Source organism: Nomascus leucogenys, chromosome 8 (genome assembly GCF_006542625.1).
Source record: "Nomascus leucogenys isolate Asia chromosome 8, Asia_NLE_v1, whole genome shotgun sequence".
In the NCBI taxonomy this organism is placed as follows: Eukaryota; Metazoa; Chordata; class Mammalia; order Primates; family Hylobatidae; genus Nomascus; species Nomascus leucogenys.
The window spans coordinates 112,324,634-112,346,904 of NC_044388.1; the positions used below are offsets into that span (position 1 = coordinate 112,324,634).

At 62.8% G+C, this 22,271-nt stretch overlaps 1 protein-coding gene across 2 annotated transcripts in view; it reads right to left on the reverse strand.

Annotated features, from left to right (window-relative positions):
- Positions 1 to 433: 433 nt before the first annotated feature.
- NOTCH1 (notch receptor 1) overlaps positions 434 to 22,271 on the reverse strand; it is a 52,055-nt gene continuing 30,217 nt past the window's right edge. Inside the window, exons 10-34 of one of the 2 annotated variants that reach the window (XM_030818210.1) lie at positions 21,966 to 22,079; positions 21,469 to 21,702; positions 21,276 to 21,386; positions 20,496 to 20,688; positions 19,371 to 19,516; positions 19,000 to 19,113; positions 17,118 to 17,237; positions 16,622 to 16,774; positions 15,713 to 15,941; positions 14,851 to 15,052; positions 14,218 to 14,371; positions 13,941 to 14,125; positions 13,349 to 13,481; positions 12,760 to 13,017; positions 12,571 to 12,683; positions 11,356 to 11,927; positions 10,727 to 11,158; positions 9,228 to 9,376; positions 8,297 to 8,513; positions 8,026 to 8,113; positions 7,773 to 7,938; positions 6,576 to 6,871; positions 5,108 to 5,255; positions 4,895 to 4,992; positions 434 to 3,557 (exon numbers count right to left, since the gene is read on the reverse strand). In XM_030818210.1, the coding sequence (XP_030674070.1) occupies positions 2,064 to 3,557; positions 4,895 to 4,992; positions 5,108 to 5,255; positions 6,576 to 6,871; positions 7,773 to 7,938; positions 8,026 to 8,113; positions 8,297 to 8,513; positions 9,228 to 9,376; positions 10,727 to 11,158; positions 11,356 to 11,927; positions 12,571 to 12,683; positions 12,760 to 13,017; positions 13,349 to 13,481; positions 13,941 to 14,125; positions 14,218 to 14,371; positions 14,851 to 15,052; positions 15,713 to 15,941; positions 16,622 to 16,774; positions 17,118 to 17,237; positions 19,000 to 19,113; positions 19,371 to 19,516; positions 20,496 to 20,688; positions 21,276 to 21,386; positions 21,469 to 21,702; positions 21,966 to 22,079 (6,119 nt within the window). In that variant the 3' untranslated portion in view covers positions 434 to 2,063. The remainder of the gene's footprint in view (positions 3,558 to 4,894; positions 4,993 to 5,107; positions 5,256 to 6,575; positions 6,872 to 7,772; positions 7,939 to 8,025; positions 8,114 to 8,296; positions 8,514 to 9,227; positions 9,377 to 10,726; positions 11,159 to 11,355; positions 11,928 to 12,570; positions 12,684 to 12,759; positions 13,018 to 13,348; positions 13,482 to 13,940; positions 14,126 to 14,217; positions 14,372 to 14,850; positions 15,053 to 15,712; positions 15,942 to 16,621; positions 16,775 to 17,117; positions 17,238 to 18,999; positions 19,114 to 19,370; positions 19,517 to 20,495; positions 20,689 to 21,275; positions 21,387 to 21,468; positions 21,703 to 21,965; positions 22,080 to 22,271) is intronic. The other variant, XM_030818211.1, reaches the window with a different exon arrangement.

Below are 22,271 nucleotides of genomic sequence, written 5' to 3' on the forward strand. Positions count from 1 at the left end.
AGGCCCTCCCTATGCAGCCCCCTGCCTGCTGCAGAGCTCCCTGAGGGGCTGTCCCCAGGACGGCTGGGTGGGACCTTCATCCCTCCAAGGCTGAGAGAAGAGCCCCGAGCTGCCAGGAGGGCCAGACTCACGCATGGGTGTCCTGAGAGCCGTGTCACCCCAGGCACGAGCCCCACCTCCCGTAGGGCTGCAACCCCCTTGCTGCTGTGTGTCCATCTCCCTACAGAGGGCCTGGACCAGGCAGGCTGCAGACACCATGGAGCCCCTGGAGGCAGCATGGTCCCTGCACCCCCGTGGGCCGGGACTGGGCAGCCTCACCGTCACTCTCCCAGCAGAAGGGGCCCTCGACTCCTGGCTCCCTCAGAGCACAGCAGCCCTCCCTCCCTCCCAGAAAGGGAGCCAAAGGCCAGAGCAGAGGGGCGTGGAAGCCGGATCACCATCAGTATCATTTTTATTGCAAATCAGTTAACAAAAAAGATGAAAAAAATACATCATCTACAGTTCCTCATGTAGATCACTTTTTTTAAGTTGTCTTTTTCTGTAAACTACACTCTATTTTATAAAACACAGTAAAAATCAACATCTTGGGATGCATCTGGTCACGCCCCCCTGGGGATGGCACCACGCAGCCCCCGTACAGCCAGGGGAGGCTGCCCTGAGGAGTGCAGGCGGCACGGCAGTGGAGCATCCCCAGTGCATGGGCGGCTAAGGCTCCCCGAGCTGAGCCGAGTCTGATGTCCCTTATCAGCATGACACAAAACAGACTCATTAAGATTTTTTAAACAAAATCCACCTTTAAAAACATATTTACAGACATTTTTTCTGCCATAGGCTATACTTGGTACTGCAAGAATCTGCTCCTCCCAAATTAGGAGGGGTGGCCCAAGGGCAGCCCCCGCCTCCCTCTAGCCCCTGCCCGACCACGTGCCCCCTGCCAGGGCTGCGGGGACGGGACCAAAGGACGCAGCCCGCGGCGTTGCACAGCTCGATGTGCCCGGCTCTGGCAAGTCTACAAAACACGGGAGCCCACGGGGAGTCGGGCCCTGCGAGCTGGGGCCCAGGCTGTGTTGCTGGTGCATCTTCTTCGGAACCTGGGGGAAGCTGTGCAGGCTGAGATGCTGGGGCTGCCACCGGGGTCAGCCCAGGCAGTGTCTTTCCCCAGAAAAAGAGTAGGATGCCTCCGTGTGTGACCCAGGCAAGTGCCACAGTCCACACATCTCATGTTTGACATGCACGATGCCTACGTTTCAAGAATGGGCAGGGGGCCGGGGTGGTTCTGGAGGGACCAAGAACTTGTATAACCAACGAACAGCTACGTAATACTGAACCTGAAACAAAGATTCATGATTGGTACCATGGGTGCACTCTTGGCATACACACTCCAAGAACACATTTTCACAAGCATGCTTGCAAAAAACCATTTAAAAACACATCGCAACATCTAACCCATATGCTTTTACTTAAGTTTCCTATTTTAGATGCAAATTAATCCGCGTCCCGAAGGTGTGCCGGCTTTGCCTCCGTTTGCCTCTGGATGCAGCTTCTCCTAACAGGCAGGTGATGCTGGTGGAGCAGCCGGGCTGGCTTGGCGTTGGGTGGGCGTCGGGGAAGGGGCGCGGCCTGGACGCCCCAGGAGCTTTTTGGACTATGCTCGTTCAACTTCCCTTCTCCAACATCACTTCTTTTTGGATTTTGAGAAAAGGAATCAATAAATAAATGGCATTTATAAATCATGAATCTTTGTTTATATTTTATAAACACAGAAGAATCTTTTCATCCTAGGTAGGAAAATCCTGGCTCTCAGAACTTGCTTTTCTTAGAATAGATAAAAGTTTCTACCTGGAGCCAGATAAAACAGTACATATAAATAAAAAGGCAGTGTTTCTGTGTAAAATAAAAGTACATAAATAAATACTAAAAAAAAATTAAAATCCTTGTTCTTATTTTGTATAAAAACATGTGTTTTAAAAAAGGCTCCTCTGGTCCGCCCTGGCATCCACAGAGCGCACACAGACGCCCGCAGGGCTTGGGAAAGGAAGCCGGGGTCTCGTGGGGCGCGCCGTTTACTTGAAGGCCTCCGGAATGCGGGCGATCTGGGACTGCATGCTGGTGGGAGGGCTGGAGACGCCCTCGGACCAGTCGGAGACGTTGGAATGCGGGGACGAGCTGGACCACTGGTCAGGGGACTCGGGGGACGGGGTGAGGAAGGGGTGCTCAGGCACCTGTAGCTGGTGGCTGGGGGTGTTGTCCACAGGCGAGGAGGAGTAGCTGTGCTGCGAGGGGGGCGTCAGGAACTGGGCTGCGGTCACAGGCGGGACCAGTGAGGATGGCAGCGATGTGGGCAGGGCGGGGCTCTCCTGGGGCAGAATAGTGTGCACTGCCAGGCTGCTGGGGCCCAGTGGCTGCACGTCTGCCTGGCTCGGGTCTCCACCCAGGAAGCTCCGGCCCAGGTGGCTGCTGGCTGCTGAGCTCACGCCAAGGTGTGGCTGTGGTGGTGGTGGTGGTGGCTGCAGGCTTTGCTGCTGCTGCTGGATGTTTGGTGGCTGCAGGTTCTGCTGCTGCATCTGTAAGTTTTGTGGCTGCACCTGCTGGGTCTGCACCAGGTGAGGCTGGGTGGCCAGCCGGGTGCTGGGCAGGCCCTGGTAGCTCATCATCTGGGACAGGGCGCTGGCAGCAAGGCTACTGTGCAGCGGGCCCACCATGCCGTGCTGCAGGGAGGGGGCCTGCGTGCTCAGGGGGCCTGGTGCCACGCTCCCCCGCAGAGGGTTGTATTGGTTGGGCACCATGCCGCTCTGCAGCCGGGACAGCCACTCGCATTGACCATTCAAACTGGTGGACCCGCCCACGGTGAAATTCATGGCCCCTCCGCTGCTGGAGCCCAGGACGGTGCTGGTGCCAGAGGCCACGGGCAGGTGGGAGAGACGAGGGGGACCGGTCTCGAAGGCCAGCCGGCCGCCCCCACCCAGCGCCGCCATCTCGGGCTTGGCCACCACGTTCAGGTGCCCGATGCCCAGGTGGGTGTCGGGCATACCAGGCAGGTGGTTAAGGGGCACGGATGGAGACTGCTGAAATGGGGAGGGCAGCAGTGGCGGCGAGGCCACGTCTGACAGGTAGCCGTGGGGTGACTCCAGGGAGTCCACGGGCGAGAGCATGCCGGAACTGTCCAGCAGGCAGCTCTTGCCGTCCTGGGACTTCTTCCTCCGCGCCTTGAGGTCCTTGGCCTCCTTGCTTCCACAGGCCAGGCCTTTGCTGCTGGGCTTGCGAACCTTCTTGCCCTGCACGCCGGGCTTGAGGCTGCCCAGGTAGCCGTTGGGCGAGCAGAGCGGGGGCGACAGGGTGGGCGTGCCCCCCAGCGGGGCTCCGTGCAGCTGCGGGCTGCGCACCAGGTTGTACTCGTCCAGCAGCCTCACGATGTCGTGGTGCATGCGCTCCTGCGCGATGTCCCGCGGCAGGCGGTCCATATGATCCGTGATGTCCCGGTTGGCAAAGTGGTCCAGCAGCACCTTGGCGGTCTCGTAGCTGCCCTCCCGGGCGGCCAGAAACAGGGGCGTCTCCTCCTGGGGGATGAGGGCGGGGGCCGGTAAGGGGGGCCGGGACAGGCGTGGGGACCCTCCCCAAGGCTCCATCACCAGAGGAAGCAGCAGTACAACCTCCTCCGTGGGGTGGAGGGAGGCGGGCTGCTCCTCAGGACCCCGCCCCAGCGTCCTGCAACCACCTAGCGTGACTCTTGTTAAATGTTAAGGCTTTGACACATCTTCTGAAACCCACCCAGCGGGGGGTCTGTGCAGTCCTCTACCCTAGATCAGCAGAGCTCCACCTCTATGGGGGGTCACAGACCCCACTGAAAATCTAACCAACTGCAGGCCCTCTTCCCTGCCCCGAATAAGGCACAAACGCAAATTCCTGGAGCGGTTCAGAGGCACTGGCGAGGGCACCAGGGAGGGAGCTCGTCATCTGGACGGCCACCAAGCCACCCTGGTGGCCACCAAGCTCCTTCCTGGGGTCTCCTTTGTGTGGTGGACACGTCACAGGTCTGGGTGAGGCTGCTGTGTGGGAGTGGGAAGGGGCTTCCCAGGCCTTGATGCCCTCTGGGGCCCAGTCTCTGTGGGGCCAATGCCGCCACGGACTGGGGAACGCCTGGGCCAACATGCCCCGGTGCCCAGGCCCGCTGTGTGCCCTCACCCAGGAGGGAGAGACGCCTTAGCCTGACATGCCAAGGGGGCAGCGGGAGTTGGGGGCGGGTGTGGTGGTTCTGGTGGCAGGGAGGTGGGGGTGTCTGCACCTGTGCCCTGAGCACCCAGGGGAACCCAACAGCAGCTGTTGAGGTCAGCAGCTCGCCCAGGAGCTGCAGGGTCAGGATGAGGGCTGGGGGCGGCTCCCCTTGGATACAGTCCTGGGACTTCTTCCTCCGAGCCTCGAGGTCCTTGGCCTTGGCGAATACACCCAGAGGCCCCACCCCGCAGGGAGCTGCCGCCACGCGTGTTCTGGCTCAATCTGCACCACCTGCGTCACCACATTCCCATCCCCACCCCCACCCGGTGACAGCTGGGGACAGAAGGTGAGGTCCAGGTGGCGGTGATAGAGCAGTGGCACGCCAGGCTGTGTGCCCCACCATGACTCCCGCCCAGGAGGGTAGGGCCGGGTCTGTGGGGCGAGCCGCCGTGTCCTGACAGCTGGACCTGCACTTGGAAGGGCTCCGTAAACAGGGGCTGAAGGAGGGCAAGAACATTAAGGAGGTGCCCCACACCATGCAGGTGGGGCCTGCATGCGGGTCCAGCGACCCTCAAGACTCTGTGGGTCAGGCCCTTGTGTCCCTGTGCTCCGTGGGTTTGGCCCGCACTTCTCTGTGGATTCAGCCCTCACGTCTCCCCTTGCATCCCAGCCTCGCACTCACCTTGTTGTTCTGCATGTCTTTGTTAGCCCCGTTCTTCAGGAGCACAACTGCGGCATCCACATTGTTCACGGCGGCGGCCCAGTGCAGGGCGGACTTGCCTGCGTGAAAGCAGCAGATGGGGTAGGTTGGAGACCAGCTGGAGGCAACCCAGTCCCACCCGTCCCTGTGGCAGTCCCGCCCCATGACAGTGCAGCCCTGCCCCCGTGGGCTCACCCAGGTCATCTACGGCGTTGACGTCGGCGTGTGAGTTGATGAGGTCCTCCAGCATGCCCTCCACGGCCAGGCGGGCAGCCAGGATCAGCGGAGTCGTGCCATCATGCATGCGGGCATCCAAGTCTGTGGCTCGGTTCCGGATCAGGATCTGGGCAACAGGGAGAGACTCAGGTGGGTGCTGGGCAGACGTGCACCAATGCCTCCTGCCCAGAACGAACGCCTGGACGGGAGGCCCCACTGTCTTCCGGACACAGATGAGACCCTCCTGAGATCTGCACGGCCGGGCAAGATGAAACGCCATGGGGCTGCCCCTGAGGAGGGGCCGGGAGGGGGGCAGGGGCTGTGCTGCCCACAGACAGGCCCCTTGGTAACAGTGGGGTCCATCGTGACCACGTGTGGCCTCATTTAATCCTCACTGTGGTCCTAGCTGCCATGACCACCTACAAAACAGAGGGGTCAAGTCCCTGCCCCCAACAGGGGTTACAGCTGGCACTCAGGAAGCCGGGCTCACGGCCCTACAGCCATCTCAGAACCGCTGAGCTACAGTGTCCAGCTCTGCCCGGAGAGGGGTGGGCAGCCCTTGTAATGCAGCCTGGCCTTGGCCTCTGGCAGGAGGAATGGCCCCTGCTTGCTGGCGGGTGCAAAAGGCAGGGGCCAAGTGCCATGCAGCACCGGCCTGATTCCTGCAAAGCACCTGGGAACTTCCACATCTGTGCAAAGAAGGCGGCTGGGAGAGGCACACACCAAACCCACACGGGGCTGCTCCCTTCGACGCCCTTTCTGTTCACCTACATTTATTTCTGCAAGATGACAACGTGTCACCTGAGCTAAGAAATCATGAAACAAGAAGCTCTGCGGTAACTCCCCGGGCTGTGCCCATCTGAACCTGCTCCAGGGCCGCCTGGGGTCTGGGGACTCACAGCAGGGGTGACTGCAAAGGCAGCCCCTGCCAGGGACATTCCCTGGAGACCCAGGCATCCAAATCCCTAAATCCGTTCTTGCCACGAGCTCACCGGCAAGCTTAGCCCTAGGTCTGCAGGCACCAAGCGGCAGCCTCTAAACCCTTCTTCTCACTGCCACAGGCTATGCCGGCAGCCAGGGTTGAGGGAGGGGCAGGGCCGCGAGGGGCTGCAGGGGTGGGACCTGGACCTTGAGCAAGGCCCACAAGCCTGATGGAGCCTGTCTTGCTGGGGGTGGGGAGGTGCTGCCTCACTCAGCAGGTGCCCCAGCCTTCCTGCCAGACCCGCCTCTGCCTGGCTTCCCTGGAGAACAGAGACGGGCCCGACGCCCTCCCGCCCTCCCACCTCGCACCTCGCTGACCGCAAAGGTCCCAGGTGGAGGCACCAGCCGTCCCAGACTCAGCTGTGCTCGGGGTCAGGCTCCCAGGGCCACGTAAGCCCGGCCACTGCCCCAGACCGCCAGGCGGCCCTGAGGAGGGCAGGTGGGCACACAGGCAGCCGCTGCCTACCTGGAAGACGCCTTGTGCGTCGGCAGACACAGCCGCGTGCAGCGGGGTGCGGCCCATGTTGTCCTGGATGTTGGCGTCTGCGCTGGCCTCCAGCAGGCGCTTGGCGGCATCAGAGCGTGAGTAGCGGGCGGCCAGGTGCAAGGCAGTCTCGCCCGTGCGGTCCGTCTGGTTGTGCAGGCTGGCGCCCTGGTAGATGAAGTCGGAGATGACGGCCGGCGCGTCCTCCTCCTCCTCGCTGTTGCCCGTCTCCAGGCCGCCCCCGCTGCAGGAGGCGATCATGAGCGGGGTAAAGCCGTCTGCAGGGGCAGAGACGGGTGCTCAGTCTGGAGGGCTGGTCCCTAGCTGCAGCCCAGGGGGGAGGGGGACAGTAGCCCCAAGCTCAAGGGGTCACGGTGTGGATGCACCACCCAGCACTTGGTGGCCCTGCGCACAAAGCCACCAAGGGGCAGCTGAAGTCCGCCTGGGCTGCTCAGTGGACAGAGCCGAATCCAGCAGTCAACTCCTGGCGGGCAACTGCTTCCTGACCTGCCCAAGACCTGGCACCCGAAATCCACCCAGGAAAAAGAGGACCCCAGAAGCATGCAGTTAGAAAATTAATGCTTCGGCAGGATGTGGCGGCTCACGCTGTCATCCTAGCACTGGGGGAGGCCGAGGTGGGCGGATCACCTGAGGTCAGGAGTTCGAGACCAGCCTGGCCAACATGGTGAAACCCCATCTCTACTAAAAATACAAAAATTTGCCGGGCGTGGTGGCGGGCGCCTGTAGTCCCAGCTACTCGGGAGGCTGATGGAGGAGAATTGCTTGAACCCGAGAGGTGGAGGTTGCAGAGAGCCGAGATAGTGCCCCTGCACTCCAGCCTGGGTGACAGAGCGAGACTCCATCTCAAAAAAAAAAAAAAAAAAGAAAAGAAAAAGAAAAAGAAAATCAACGCTTTCCATGTCTCAAGAAGGTTTCAGAAAAGAGTAATTTACAGGAGCAGAGTGGCCCTGCGGTATCACCCCAGGAAGGGGGTGGTGGAAGCACAGGAGGACTCCAGGAGCCCCCCATCCACCCTGAACAGGAAACACCCCAAGGATGAAAGCTCTCACCCCCAACTCTAAGTTTCCAGAGTATCAACCGTACCCCAGCCTCGGGGCTTAGGGGAGAGAGGCAGGTGGGCCACAGGGCTGGGGAAGCCCTGGCTGCTTGCACCCTTACCAGGCCCGCGGACATTGACGTCCATGCAGTCGGCGTCAACCTCGCCCTGGGGCGGTGTGGGGGCCATGGCAGACATGCGCAGGTCAGCGGCATCCAGGTGCTGCTGAGTCCACTGCCGGTGGTCTGTCTGGTCGTCCGGGTCAGGCAGAACCACAGGCTCCTCGAACTACGTAGGGGGAGTGAGCAGAGCCTGTCAGGGCAGCCCGGCGGCATGTGCCCGGGAGCCCGGGAGCCCGGGAGCCTCGCGACTCACCCGGAACTTCTTGGTCTCCAGGTCCTCGTCCCCCCACTCATTCTGGTTGTCGTCCATGAGGGCACCGTCTGAGGCGTTCTTCAGGGGCCTGAGGGGTGAGGGGTCGAGAAGTGAGGCTGAGCGAGCTCCCTAGGAAGCCCCCAGAGGCCCCTGGCCCGGGCCTGGCGTGCGAGGTGGGCCCTGGGTCGGGAGGGGCAGACTCCCCGTGAGGATGCTCGGTCAGGTCCCACCTCCCCCCGGGGGCCCAGAAGCAGGGGCAGCGTCCGCTCACTTGAGGCCCACGGAGTCCTCGCCGAGGGGCTCCCGCCGCTTCTTCTTGCTGGCCTCGGACACTTTGAAGCCCTCAGGGAACCAGAGTTGGCCATGCTGCCGTCGGCGCTTGCGGGACAGCAGCACCCCGCAGCCCACGAAGAACAGGAGCACAAAGGCGGCCGCCGCCACGTACATGAAGTGCAGCTGCGCCGGCGGGGGCGGCTCCACGGTCTCACCTGCGGGCACGGGGGCCAGGGGCAGGTGCCCGGACATCAGGCAGCGGCTACGCAGCAGGCTGGTGGCCGGGGGGCAGCCGACTGGCTCCACGGCCAGGCGCCTCCTCACCCACTCTCCTCCATCCCGCCCCCCAAAATAAGGTCATTTTCTACGCGATTAATCAGAATTGCAAACTATCGCTAAATTCTCTCCTGCACCAGCCGACTCTATCTGGAGACGGCTTTTACTTTTTTCTCCTTTAAGGGAGGAGGATTAGTCAACTTCAAATCGCTGCACTCGCATTGAGCTGTTAAGACAAAGGATTTAGAGGGATTTTCAAGATACAAACTTCAACACTTCACATGACACCGATCAATTCTTCTCTCTCTCTCTTTTTTTTCTTTAAAAAAAGCCGTAATGATTTTGAAATAATACCCAACAAAGAAAATTCAGGAGGAAGGGGTGGGGAGAGAAACAGGCACCCACTTTCCCGTGGCTGGACTCGTTCCCAGGTGGCTCCACCGGCAGCTGTCACTGCCACAGGTGGGGGCGGAGTGCCATTCAGAAAATTCCAGAAAAGCCCTACCCCAACTCGGATGGCAATGCTCACACCCGTGGGTGGCAACTGGCACAAAGAGCCAGCGTGTCTGGGGCACGAGGGGATGGCATCCCCTGCAGGCAGAGCCTGTTCCCGGCGGTGCCGGGCTGGGAAGCAGGGACGGGGCCACACTTACTCTGCACAGCCTCAATCTTGTAGGGGATGTTGAGGCTGCCCAGCGAGGCGAGCGCTCCCAGGAACGCGGCCACGTCCGTGGCACTCTGGAAGCACTGCGAGGAGGCCTGCACACACTGCCGGTTGTCAATCTCCAGGTAGACGATGGAGCTGGGGGGACAACCAGACAGGGGCTGGGACCCGAGGCTTCCCCCTCCCCAGCCCACCAGCCCGGGACGCTGCCCCAGGGACACCGCAGCCCATGACACCACAGTCAGGACACGGTGAGGCAGCCTGGGGTGGCGGGAAGCCAGGTCTGACAGCAGCTACCCTGCAGGGGACCAGTGCCCTGCAGCCCCCGGACTCCGGCCAGTGCTGATCACGGCTCATCCCAGATCTCTGCCAACGCCCTCTCCCTGGCCCGCCCTGACACCCCCCTCTCTGGGTCCTGCTGTTGCCACAAACATGTTTCCTCATCTTAGGACAGAGAATGTGCCAGGAGCCCAGTCCTCCCCCGGGAGCCATCCCCAGGCCCTGCGGGAAACACAGGCGTGAGGTGGGGGTGGGTGCAGCAGTGGTGGGCTGTGCGGTGATGCTGGCTGGGGGTGAGCTCTGCTCCCCAGGACTGGGTTCCCGTGAGCAGGATCCCATCCAGCCTGTGAGATGATGCTTCTGACCTCTAGGATTGCTCCAAGCCAGCAGAACTGACGGGCAAACCCACCAGGGTCAGGCACACGAAGGGCACAACCAACCTGGCTCCTGGGTCCAGCTGCCCCAGATCGAGTAGGCATGGGCAGGAGCCTCGTGGGGTGCCCCCTGCACTCAAGCTGCTCCTGCCTGTGTTCTCCCACAGTGGGACCCCCTCCCCCACCAGCTCCTCCTCCATCTGCAAGGCCCAGCAATGCCCCCTCCCAGGACCTCCACCTGCCTCCTCTCCAGCCCAAGCCAGGCAGACAACATGACCAAGCGGCATTCTTGTCTGGGATGGGTCTGTTCAGCCCTGTGGGAACCTCTGGAGAGCTGAGTTTTTTGTTTTTTACTTCTTTTAATACTTTTTTTAAAAAACAGAGACAAGGTCTCCCTACGTTGCCCAGGCTGGTCTCGAACTCCTGGGCTCAAGGGCTCCTCCTGCCTCAGCCTCCCAAAGTGCTGGGATTACAGGTGTGTGAGCCTCCTCGCCTGGCAGAGGGCTGAGTTTTAATCAGTGTAGTATCCAATGCCTAAGGCACAGCTCAATCTCAAAATCACCTACTGGGCACAGGAGTGCCGCCTGTCCAGGGGAAGGCAGTGGCCCAGGGAAAGGGTGTGGCTGTGGGGTCACGGCCCTGAGCTGGAATGCCGCCTCTACTCCTTGGCTGTGTGGGCCCTGAAGTCCCAGGTCCTCTCGGAACCTCCGTCTCTTTTACCATGAAGTGGGGAGAGTACTGCCTGCCATGGTGCCAGCCATGAGGGGCAGGGAGGAAGTAGGGGAAGGCCCAGGAGAGGTGCGGGGATTGACTGTGGGCCCTGGGTCTCACTCACCCGCGGACGTCCATGGGGTCCAGCTCCCTCCGCCGCCGCCCACCCCCGCTGCCACCAGGGAGCAGCGAGGCCTTCACCTGGCCCAGCAGGGCATCAGGTGCGGCCCAGCCCTCGGCGGCACGCTTGATGGGGTGCTTGTGCAGCTCCTCCTCGCGGCCGTAGTAGGGGAAGATCATCTGCTGGCCGTGTGCGTCGCGCTTGAAGACCACGTTGGTGTGCAGCACACGGCTGAGCTCCCGCAGGAAGTGGAAGGAGCTATTGCGCAGCTGCTCCGGCGGCATCAGCACCACCACCACCAGTGTGCCGGCTGCCAGCCTCTCGGGCACATGCTCTGCACAATCCAGCCCGTCCCACTCGCACTCCGCGCTGTTGCAGCCCTGGTCGCAGTGCCCATCGCTGAAGTGGTCCTTGCAGTACTGGTCGTACAGGGGGCTGTGGGGGGTGGGACACGCTCAGGCCGCCTTCCTCGGGGGGGCCTCGCCCGCCGTCCAGTGCCTCCAGCCTGCTGCGGGGGACGTCTCTGCACCCCCTGAGCAGAGCCTTAGGAACTGCATGCTGGCCTCTGGGCCCAAGCCAGGCCACATCCAAGTTCGGGTCCTCCCTCAGCCCCATGAGCCCCGCAGCCTTACTTGCACTGGCCTTCTGCGCGCTGGCAGTCGAAGCCGTCGAAGAGGCAGCCAGCCGAGTTGCACTGGCTGTCACAGTGGCCGTCGCTGAAGTACTTCCAGCACTGCAGAGACTGCGTGCAGTTCTTCCAGGGGTCATTGAAGTTGAGGGAGCAGTCGCCGCCGTCCCAGCCGCAAGCGTGGTTGTTGCACTGCAGGCTGCAGACCTTGTTGCCCGCGTCCTCCTGGCACTCGGGCAGCTTGCACGCCTCCTCGATCTGCGGCGGGGGGATGTCACGCCCGGCCCCGCCCCCGAAGCTGTAGTCCAGGATGTGGCACAAGAGCCCGTTGAATTTGGCGGGGCACAGGCAACGGTAGAAGGGGCTCTCGGACGTGGGCTCACAGGTCCCCTGGTTGTAGCAGGGGTTGCCGCCCAGGCAGGGGCTGCTGGCCGGGAACTGGCATTCGGGGCCTGTGAAGGGGCCCAGGCACAGGCAGGTGGGACTGCGCGGGCCGGAGATGCATGTGCCACCGTTGAGGCAGCGCAGGCTGCCGCAGGTACGAGCGTCATTCTCACACGTGGCTCCCTCGAAGCCCTGCCCGAGAGGGAAGACAGGCGGTGTTGGGGTGGGCCACCTCCTGCCCCCACCCCTGCCACCTCACACCCAGCCCTCGGCCAGCAGTGCCATTGCTCTCCCCTAACCTGGGAGGCGGCCTGCAACCTTGCCCCCAGCAGCAAAACCCTTTACACACATTCTATCAACAGAGAAAGATCGGGGGGGTGCCAGGGGGTCGGGAGATGGAGGAAGGGGTAAATTGGTGGAGCGCTGAGGACTTTAGGGCAGGGACTCTCTGCTGTGATCCTGCGAGGGTGGGCAGGCATGTCATACCTCAGCCCAAACCCACAACCACAAAGCCAAGGGCAAGCCCCAGGTATGGGAAGGGCTGGTGTTGGTAACAATGTATCAGTGAAATCTGGAGTGAAACTGACATGAGCTGCTAACCGGGGAACTGCGTGCAGGGGACAGTCACTCCAGGGAGTCTACCTCCTGCTCCATTTTTCTATAAATCTAAAATGTCTCTAAAATCATTTATTGAAACTAAAAAAAAAAAATCACGGTGATGAGGAGGAAGAAGGCCGGGAGGATCGCTGCCCGGTCTGCGCCCCGAGGCCCTCACGCGGACCTCTCCAGGTGTCTCCCCTGGAGGGCCCCCGCCTCCCTGCACCCCTGCACCTACCGCAGGGCACTTGCAGATGAACCCGCGGGCGGTGTTGGAGGCCACGGCGCAGGTGCCCCCATTCTTGCAGGGCTTGCCCTTGCAGCCGTTGATGACGGACTCACAGCGGCGCCCTGGGGGTGAGAGCAGGGCAGTGAGAGGCTCACCCTGCTGCCCCGCACGCCCCACCCGCCTGGGCGCGGCACCCACCGGTGTGACCGGCACGGCACTCGCAGTGGAAGTCGTTGACGCGCTGCACGCAGTTCTGGGTGCCACGGGCGTCGCAGGGGTTGGACAGGCACTCGTTGACATCCCCCTCACAGCGCTCGCCCACGAAGCCCGGCGGGCAGGTGCAGCTGTAGCCGCCCACCTGGTCCACACAGGTGCCGTTGTTAAAGCACTTGGGGCTCCGGGACACGGGGTCAACGAGGGGGTTGCAGTCGTCCAGGTTGATCTCACAGTGCACACCTGCGGGGCCAGGTGCCATCAGCGGCCCGAGCTCGCCACACCCCAGCCCTGCCGTGCCGCATGTCCGTCGCAGAAGACAAGCGCTCAGGTCTGGGGCTGCATGGACGCTCGGGAGAGGCAGGTGTCGAGGGTGCCGTGGAGACACCCTTCCCGCCGGGACCCCCGCTCTGCGCCCTTTCCCTGGGCGGCTGCGCGCCGGCCTTGGCCTCACACGGGAAAATGGGAGTTTCTGGCTGGTTCCTGGATGCCTCTGGCCGGTCACGGGGTGCCTGCCCTGCCCCTGCCCTGGCCATGGATGGCCGACACCAGCCCTCCATGCGGCAGCCCTTACCCTGCGTGCCCCGTGGGCAGGAGCACTTGTAGGTGTTGGGGAGGTCGAGGCAGGTGCCCCCGTTCTGGCAGGGGTGGGACAGGCACTCGTCGATCTCCTCAGAGCAGTTCACCCCGTGGTAGCCGGCCACACACTGTGCAGGCAACAGAACGAGGGGCCCTGCGGCTCAGCCGGCGCCAGGATGCAGCGTTCCCCCACCCCACTGTGAGGGCTGACAGGGCCATGTGAGTTGCCCTCAGGTCCAGCAAAGCCACAGGCCCCTCGCTCCTGTCAGACCTGGAGGGAGACCCAGCCCAACAGACCCTGATGGGGCTCGGTGACCGGAGTCACTGCCTGTTGGGGGTGGGTGGACCCCGTCCCATAGGATAGAGTGAGGGCCTCAGGGTAGGTGTTGGCCAAGCCCAGACACAATCCAGGGGAAGGGAAAACCCCATCCCACTTCTCAGCATGTTCACCCTCCTTTGGGCTCTCCACAGGCCACCTTCCAGGCCGTCTACCCTGATTACCCCAGCCCTCCCCTAATGAGACTGAACAGCGCGTGGGCCTATCAGGTTCAGTCGGCCACAACCCTCACCCTAGGATGGACCCCCACCTTGCAGGAGTAGCCACCCAGGTAGTCCGTGCAGGTGGCCCCATTCTGGCAGGGGCTGGGTGAGCACTCGTCCACCAGGTCCTCACAGTAGCTGCCTGTGTAGCCCGCCTGGCAGCGGCAGTGGTGCGTGTTGCCCGTGTCCACACAGAGCCCTCCATGCTGGCACAGGCGGGCAACGTCAACACCTGCAGGGGATGGGGTGGGAGACAGGTGAGGCCCAGGCCCACAGAGGACCTTGATGGGCTGGGACCTGAGCCGGGTGGGCACAGGGGGTTACCTTGTCGCTGCGCAGCCACCTCACAGGACACGCTGGGCACGTCACAGTAAAGGCCGGTCCAGCCGCTGGGGCACTCGCAGCGGTACTGGGTGTGGGTCTGCCAGCATTTGCCGCCGTTCTTGCAGGGCGAGGAGTCACACCAGTGCACGAGGTTCTGGGGGACAGGCTGGGGTCAGCTGGGTGCCCGCCCCCCGGCCATTTCCCCGGTAGCTCAGAACGCACATCCACCAAGGGGCCTGCTCCAAGCCAGGCTGCAGTGGAAACTGCCGCCCCCGGATCCCCACCACCCCCACCACCCCCACACCAGGAACAGCCTGGGCTGGGTCTCCCTCAGGTTCCTCAGCAGGTCCAGACCACCCTCGGCCTTTGCTAGAAGGAACGTCTTTCCTCAGTTCCCCAATTCCTGAGCCCCCGCCCCGGCTCCAGAAACCTGGGATTGAAAGGTAGGTGCCTGCTGCTTCCGCATCAGGTTCCTTCACTGGCTGCTCAGATCCCCAGAAGTCCTCTGCCCAGGGGTGTGGGGGCGACCCCAAGCCGACACAGTGGGACCAGGGGGTGACCGTTCCCACCTCCCGCAGGCAGGCACCCACCCAGGGCCCCTCCCTCGGGCACTTTTGTGGCTGGCGCACTCACCTGGCAGTTGGGGCCGGTGTAGCCCTGGGGGCAGGTGCACCTGTAGGAGCCGCAGCCGTCCTGGCAGGTGCCACCGTGCAGGCAGGGCTGTGAGTCGCACTCGTTGACATCGTGCTGGCAGTAGCTGCCCGTGAAGCCGGGTGGACACAGGCAGGTGAACGAGTTGATGCCATCCATGCAGGTGCCACCGTTGAAGCAGGAGCTGCAGGGGGGTGGGCAGGCAGGGGCTGAGCGGAGGGCATTGGTGGGTCCCCGCTCCAGCAGAGCCTGCCTTGCCAGCACCTCCCCTTCCGCTCAACCCCAGGGGCCTGATGGCCAGGACAGGCCCAGGGCAGCCTGGCTGACCCAGGCAGGCCAGCGGGAACCTGGGGCTCGGCTCTCACACCACGTCACACCTCCCTCCCCTGCCTTCTTTGTAAGTCAGGTCGAGAGTGGCTTTACCAAATGCATGGGCATAGGGTGGTTAAAGTAAGGATGAGAGAGAAACCAGAACCTGTCCTGGTAACACGGGAGGTAATTACGTCAGAAGCCAGGGATGAGACTGACGTTTACCAAATGAGCTTCCTGGCAACCACAGCAAAAAGGAAACAAGAGTGACAGAGTTCTCGTTGTCTAATAGAAGGAAGTGCACCAGTTCTTCAGGACAGACTACTGGCGTTCCTGGTGCGGGACACAGGAGGAGGTCACAATGGCCCTCTCAGGAGGGACACATCGGTACAATGAACAATGTCTGGACTCAATGCAGCCAGCTCTAAGTGCCCAGCAGGCCTAGGCAGACGCCTGCGTGGTGTGCCAGGCTGCCAGCTACTGCGTGTGGCCCACTGCCCATTCCCTCCTACGGCCTCACTTGAGCCCCGCGCACCTCTCTGTGCAGTCGGGCGTGTTGTTCTCACAGTGGATCCCGCTGAAGCCTGCGGGGCAGGTGCACGTGTAGCTGTCCACGCAGTCCGTGCAGTTGGCCCCGTTGTGGCAGGGGTCACTGGCACACTCGTTGATGTCCTCCTCACAGAAAGTGCCCTGGAAGCCGGGCAGGCAGTCGCAGAAGGCCGTGTTGATGCCATCTGTGCAGGAGCCGCCGTTGTGACACGGGTCTGGGAGCGGACGGAAGGGTGAGTGTGAGGGGCAGGCCCAAACCCACACCTGGGGGAGGGGGCCGGGAAGGCTGCACGGCTGGGGACAGCCCAGCCTTTCGTTGCTGAGGCTGCAGCGAGCAGCCCTGTGACAAAGGTGTCTGGTGGGGAGCCTCGGCCCCCACAGGCTGCGTCACACCCGTCTCCTGCGCTTGGGGTCTCTCTCCCCACCTGCTCCTGTCCTCAAGCTCCAGGGCAGGGGACAGCTTTGCAGGCTTCACAGACCAAGCGGGAGGAGTGACAGTTCTTGCCTCTGCCTGCCAGGTGATGCCAGCAAGACCCCCGGCTTCTGCCAACCTCAACCTCTGTGAAGCAGGGCTGGGAGGCCTGAGAGCCCTGGCCTTCAGCGGGGCCTGATGAGCCAGGCGGGAGCGCAGGCCGGGCCTGAGCCATCCTCGGTGAAGAGCCGTGGGAGGGGCTGTTGTGACTCTCCCTCGAAGTGCAGGGAGGCGCAAGCTGGCTCTGGGGCCCTCCTGAACCAACCTGGCCATCCCTCAGCACATCCCCCACACCTGACCCAACCCTCCCGGCCACACTCCAGCCTCCCTGGGCGCTGATGGCCAGCACCATGCGCACCAACCCTGCCCAGGGAAACTGAGGCCTGAGAGCTTCCTGGAGGCCAGAGCCGCGGGGCCACTCACTGGGCCGGCAGTCGTCGATGTCCGTCTCGCAGTTGCGCCCGCTGTAGCCGGCCTGGCAGTGGCAGCGGTAGCCGCCATGGGTGTTCTGGCAGGATGCGCCGTGTCGGCACGGGCTCAGAACACACTCGTTGATGTCGACCTCACAGGTCTGCCCTGCGGGGCAGGAGGAGGCCAGTTGGTCACCAGTGGCCCCTGGCCCTCCAGGCCCTTCCCAGGCTGGCCCACCCACCTACAGTACCTCTCCCGACCCAGGATTGGGCTTCCGTGGCCCCAGGACCACCCTTGCTCCCCTAATTTTGGCCTAAGGTCACAGGAATTGGAGTTGGGAACGGTGCTCCCAGGTCAATTCCTGATTCCAGAACTTCTCTGACCAGGGCCTTCTCAGCACCCACCGGCTCCTCTCCAAAGACTCATCTAGCCTGCCTGGGAGCTGCCTGTGTCCCGCAGACATCCTGACCTCCCATCCCAGCCCTCACTGGGCCCTGGCCAGCCTCACCTTGCCAGCCCGTGGGGCAGACGCAGGAGAAGCTCTCATAGTCCTCGGATCCCCTGCACTCGCCGCCATTTCTGCAGGGGCTGGGGGCACATGGGGCCAGCACCACCTCACATGTGGCACCTGCGGGAAGGAGACACACGTGACCCCGGGGGCCTCACCCAGAGGGATCTCCCCAATGAAGGCCATCCCGGCCACTGCCTGCTGGTCTTTCCGCCATCAGAGCACCGTCTGCTGGTCCCGCTGGGAGGCAAATGTGCACCGAGACCCCTGAGCACTCCCGGCTGTGCCAGGACCCTGACCCAGGGAAGAGTGGAGCACAAATGGGGGGACGCTGAAGACAAGCTGCACAAACGTCACGCTCAGAAGCCACCCCTCGTTCCCGGTTGGCAGCGGGGCACAGCCTAGGCCTCAACCTGCCAGGAGTGCCCAGGAACAAGGACTGCACCAGGAGAGGCAGCCTCAGTCAGGGGGGCTCCACGACACTCCAGGGACCTGGGCCCACCCCCGACGCCAGCCCCCTCATCTCTGGGTGACGAGGAAAGGCCCTGGCCTGAGACCAGGGCCTGAAACGAATCCCGGGGCTCCGTGTCACAGGCAGCAAACACCCATCACGGGAGGCCAACAAACAAGGGCTGCGATGGAGGGGACAGGCCCAGGCCTCCAGCACATCCTGCGTGTCGGGGCATTGGGCACAGCCTGCAGACCTCCAGGACCACGCAGGGTGTCTGGCAAAGGCTGTGTGGGAACCACGTGCACAGCCGAGGGCCTTTTTCTGCACAACCCCATGATGGCCGAGCTTCCTGTTTATAGCCGTGGGGACTGCGTTATCTTCCCTGTCCCCCATTATCTCCCTGGCCTGCTGGGGCGACTTTCCAGGGCCTCTCTTCCTATTGGTTTCCACGGTGACCTGGGCAGGCAGGAACTGCGCCAGAGTTTCCGACAATTGTGCAAAAGGAAGCAGGAAGCAGGCAGATAGGAAGTGGGTCAGCACCGCCGCTCCTCCCGCCAGCCCGATCGACGTGTCCGAAAGGGACGGGGCGCCCGGCCGTGGAGGGAGGGTCCTCACTGACTGACACGGGAGAGAAAACCCAGGTCCTTAACTGCGGTCAAAGAAAACAGCGTTCTGGCCACAGGCTGCTGGATGTCATGGGAACCGCAGGCGTGGGACCTCCAGCCCGGCTGCCTGGCCCAGGCAGGCCCACCCTGACCAGGCCCCGTGGCAGCACCCTCTGCCCGCTCCTGGGGAGCGCCAGGACCCCTGTGCTTGTGGACTCTTCTTTGTCTTTTCTAGAGATCATTTCCTGTGATCCCCTTGGCTGGGTTCACGGCAGGGGCTGGACAGTTGGGGGAACATCCCCCTCCCTGCTCAGCCCAAACAGAGGGCTCCTTGTTCCCCTCACACAAAGAGGGCCCGCCGTCAAAGGAATCCCTCAGGCCCAGCTGGTGGGGGTGGGGAAGCCCAGCCCCCAGAGGCCCCCCAGCAGGGTGGGCACCAGGAGCACGGAGCCCAATGGCCCAGGCCCGGCCCTGCCAAGGGTTCACCTGCATCTTACCTGTGTCTTGCGGCAGGCTTGCCAGGTAAAACATATGCTTGCATGAAAATTTTCTCCCAGGCATCCTGTATCTTTGCTAATCTGCCAACCCCACCCCCAGGAAAAGGCCCACATACTGCAGGGGCCTAAGGCACTCAGTAAGGAGCAGAACCTTCTGGAAGGCCCAGCCCCAAGAAAGCCACCACTTCACCCTCCAGTCATGGCTTCCCAGGCCGCCCCCACCCCTGGCCCCACCCTCTCCAGCACAGGCCCTGCCTCCTCCCGCATATGCCCCGCCCCCTCCCGCATAGGCCCCACCCCCTCCAGCATAGGCTCCACCCACCCCTCACCTGTGTAGGGCAGCAGGCAGTTGCACTTGTACCCAGCAACGTCGTCAATACACGTGCCCTGGTTCAGACATGGGTTGGATGCACACTCGTTGATGTTGGTCTGGCAGTTGGGACCTGGAGGGAAGGGGACAGCACTCAGCATGTCCAGCACTCCCAGGCACCTTGGCAGGGCCCCACAACAGCAGCCCTGGGCCTGCTCCCCACCCCAGGCCCCTCCTCATCTCCAAGAGCCAGAGGCCTGGAGCTGAGGCTTTGCCACAGGAGGGAGACACCATGCATGGTGTTGGCTGGACCTGGGTCCTGATCCTGTGTCTCCAGCTCCCCAGACTCGAGGGCAGTCCTCTGCACTGAGAAATACGCAGCCCACTCACCGCTGAAGCCCTCCCGGCAGGTGCACACATAGCCACTGGTCATGTCTTTGCAGGTGCCGCCGTTGACACAAGGGTTGGACTCACACTCGTTGTTGTTGATGTCACAGTTGGTCCCACTCCACCCAGGGTCACAGTTGCACTTGTACCTGCAAGGGAGACCACACTGCAGGTCGAGGGAGGCCCGAGCAGCATGGCTGGGGCCTGGGCACTCCCAGGTCTGCAATGCCCCATGGGCTGGCAGAGTTGCCCATCCACTCAGACTCGCAGAGTCCTTCAGTGGAGGCAGGCTGGGTGCAGTGGCTCACACCTGTAATCCCAGCACTTTGGAAGGCCGGGGTGGCTGAGTCACTTGAGGCCAAGAGTTCAAGACCAGCCTGGCCAACATGGCGAAACTCTCCCACCCCATATATACTAAAAATACAAAAATTAGCCAGGTGTGGTGGCGCATGCCTGTAATCTCAGCTACTCGGGAGGCTGAGGCAGGGGAATCACTTGAACCTGGGAGGTGGAGGTTGCAGTGAGCTGAGATCATGCCATTGCACTCCAGCCTGGACAACAGAGCCAGGCTCTGTCTCAAAATAAAGAAAGAAAGTGGGGGCCACAGCGCTTCCCATACCCAAGACTGCGGCAGGGGTTTGGTTCGTTAGCAAGGGGACCACGCCAAGTGCAGGGCAGTGGGGTGCTGTGAAAAGCCCCCCAACACTTGCCCGCTGTGTGGCCCCGAACAAAGCACATGCCTTCTCTGTGCCAAATGAGGGCAATGGGGTCCCTGCTGATTTAAATGGTCCCATCCAGGCAGAGTGCTGCCAGGTACATCATGGGCGTCAGAAACGCTTGCTGCTCTGATGTGTTTCAGGGGTCACTTTGGGCCTGTGTCCTGAGCCACCATGCAGCCCACAAGGACGCGCAGCACAGAGCTGCTGGGTGCAGGGCTGCTGGGTGTGGACTGCAGGCTGACTCAGGACCCAGAGGCACATGCATCCCCGAGGGGAGCTCCCTGCCACCCGGCCCCGTCCGAGGCCTGTTTCTGGCCCATCTCAAGCTCTGTGCAGGTGCCACCCTCCTGGCGGCTGAGCTCCCAGGGTTTAGGACTGATGTGTCCCCATGACTGGCCCTGTCGCATACCCGTTGAGGCTGTCCCGGCAGGCCCCGTGGACGCAGGGGTTGCTGTTGCACTCATTGACCTCAGACAGGCAGGTGGGGTCGTGGTAGCCCTCGGGGCAGCGGCAGGTGAAGCCATTGATGCCGTCCTCACAGGTGCCCCCGTTGTGGCAGGGGTTGCCCGCACACTCATCGATGTTGATGTTACACATGCTCCCTAAGGGCAGGAGCGGGTCAGACTCCGAGGCCCAGCACCCGGGGGGGTCCCACCCACATCAACCTCGGTTTCCCTGTCTGTTGAGCCGGGACGATCACCCTTCTGGCCGCATCCTTCCAGGTGTCAGAAACCGTCTTAGATCACAATGTGCCATGTGCCAGCCTCCCCGGGGACCAGTGCCCACTCAAGTCATCCTCCCAGGGGCTCCAGGGGCAGGGGCTGCTGCAGCCCTGACTGATGAGAATCTGAGGCCCAGAAAGGCAGAGGGACCTGCTCAAAGGTGCTGGTGAGCCACAGAGGCAGAAGGTACTCAAGCCTGGCCTCAGGGCTGGCCACCTCCTCTTGGCCTGCTGGGCCACTGTGCCAACACGGCCTGGGACAGCTCTGATCGGAGACAAGAGGGGCCGGGGGGACCCATCGTGCTGCCGGTTATAGCCCTGGTCCTGCTGCAGTCTCTGCTGCAGACCACAGTCTGCCCAGGTGGGCAGCACCAAAGCCCCCACCCAACCCCTCAGCAGCCACAGGGCAGTGGCTGACCTTGACCTCTGAGCACAGTGCAGTCAGCCCCCACGTGCAGGGCCACTCACCTGTGTAGCCCGGCTCACAGGCACACTCGTAGCCATCGATCTTGTCCAGACAGGTGCCCGAGTCGCAGGGGCTGCTGGCACAGTCATCCAGGTTGATCTCGCAGTTGGGTCCTGAAGGGGTAGCACGTGGCGGTCAGTTCTCGGGCCCGCCCTGCCCACTGGCCACCCGCCCGCCACCCGCCTGGCCGGCCACCTGTGGTCCCCTTCAGGCAGAAGCAGAGGTAGGCATTGTCGCGGTCCTGGCAGGTGCCCCCGTGGCGGCAGGGCTGGCTAGAGCACTCGTTGATGTTGGTCTCGCAGTGGTGGCCCGTGTAGCCCGGGCGGCAGAGGCAGGTGAAGGTGGCGACGCCGTCCTTGCAGGAGCCATAGTGGCAGGGGTCGGGGTCACACTCATCAATGTCCACCTCGCAGTGCGTCCCTGTGTACCCTGGACCGCGGGAGGGATGGGCACAGGAAGACTCAGGACTGGCTGCTCCCGGGACACCCACGACCAGACCTGGGGTCGCCTGTGTCCACCTGAGGAGGGCTCCGAGCGTGGCATTCCCACCCACTCGGGATTGGGGTGAGCTGTGCTCTCGGCCTCTGGACCAGGCGGCCCAGACCAAGGTGTCCATGACCTTGTCAGTTTCGCTGCCCTGAGTGCCCTATCCCCTGTACCGTCCCTCCCCGCTGGTGGGCGCCGGCCAGCACCTTCTGTGCACACACAGGTGTAAGTGTTGGGTCCGTCCAGGCACTTGGCACCATTCTTGCAGGGCGTGCTGGCACACTCGTCCACATCGTACTGGCACAGATGCCCAGTGAAGCCTGGGGCCGGGGAGGGGAGGGAGTCATGTGCAACAGCACTACGGCCCTTCAGGGACCCCCGGCCAGACCCCAGCAGTGAGCGCCTGGCAGGGCTCCCCAGGGCACACTCAGCCTGGACTCAGCCAGCCCCAGGCTCTCCCTGCCTCCTGCCGCCCGCTCCCCGAATCAAAGCCCCTCCCCCAGCACCGCATG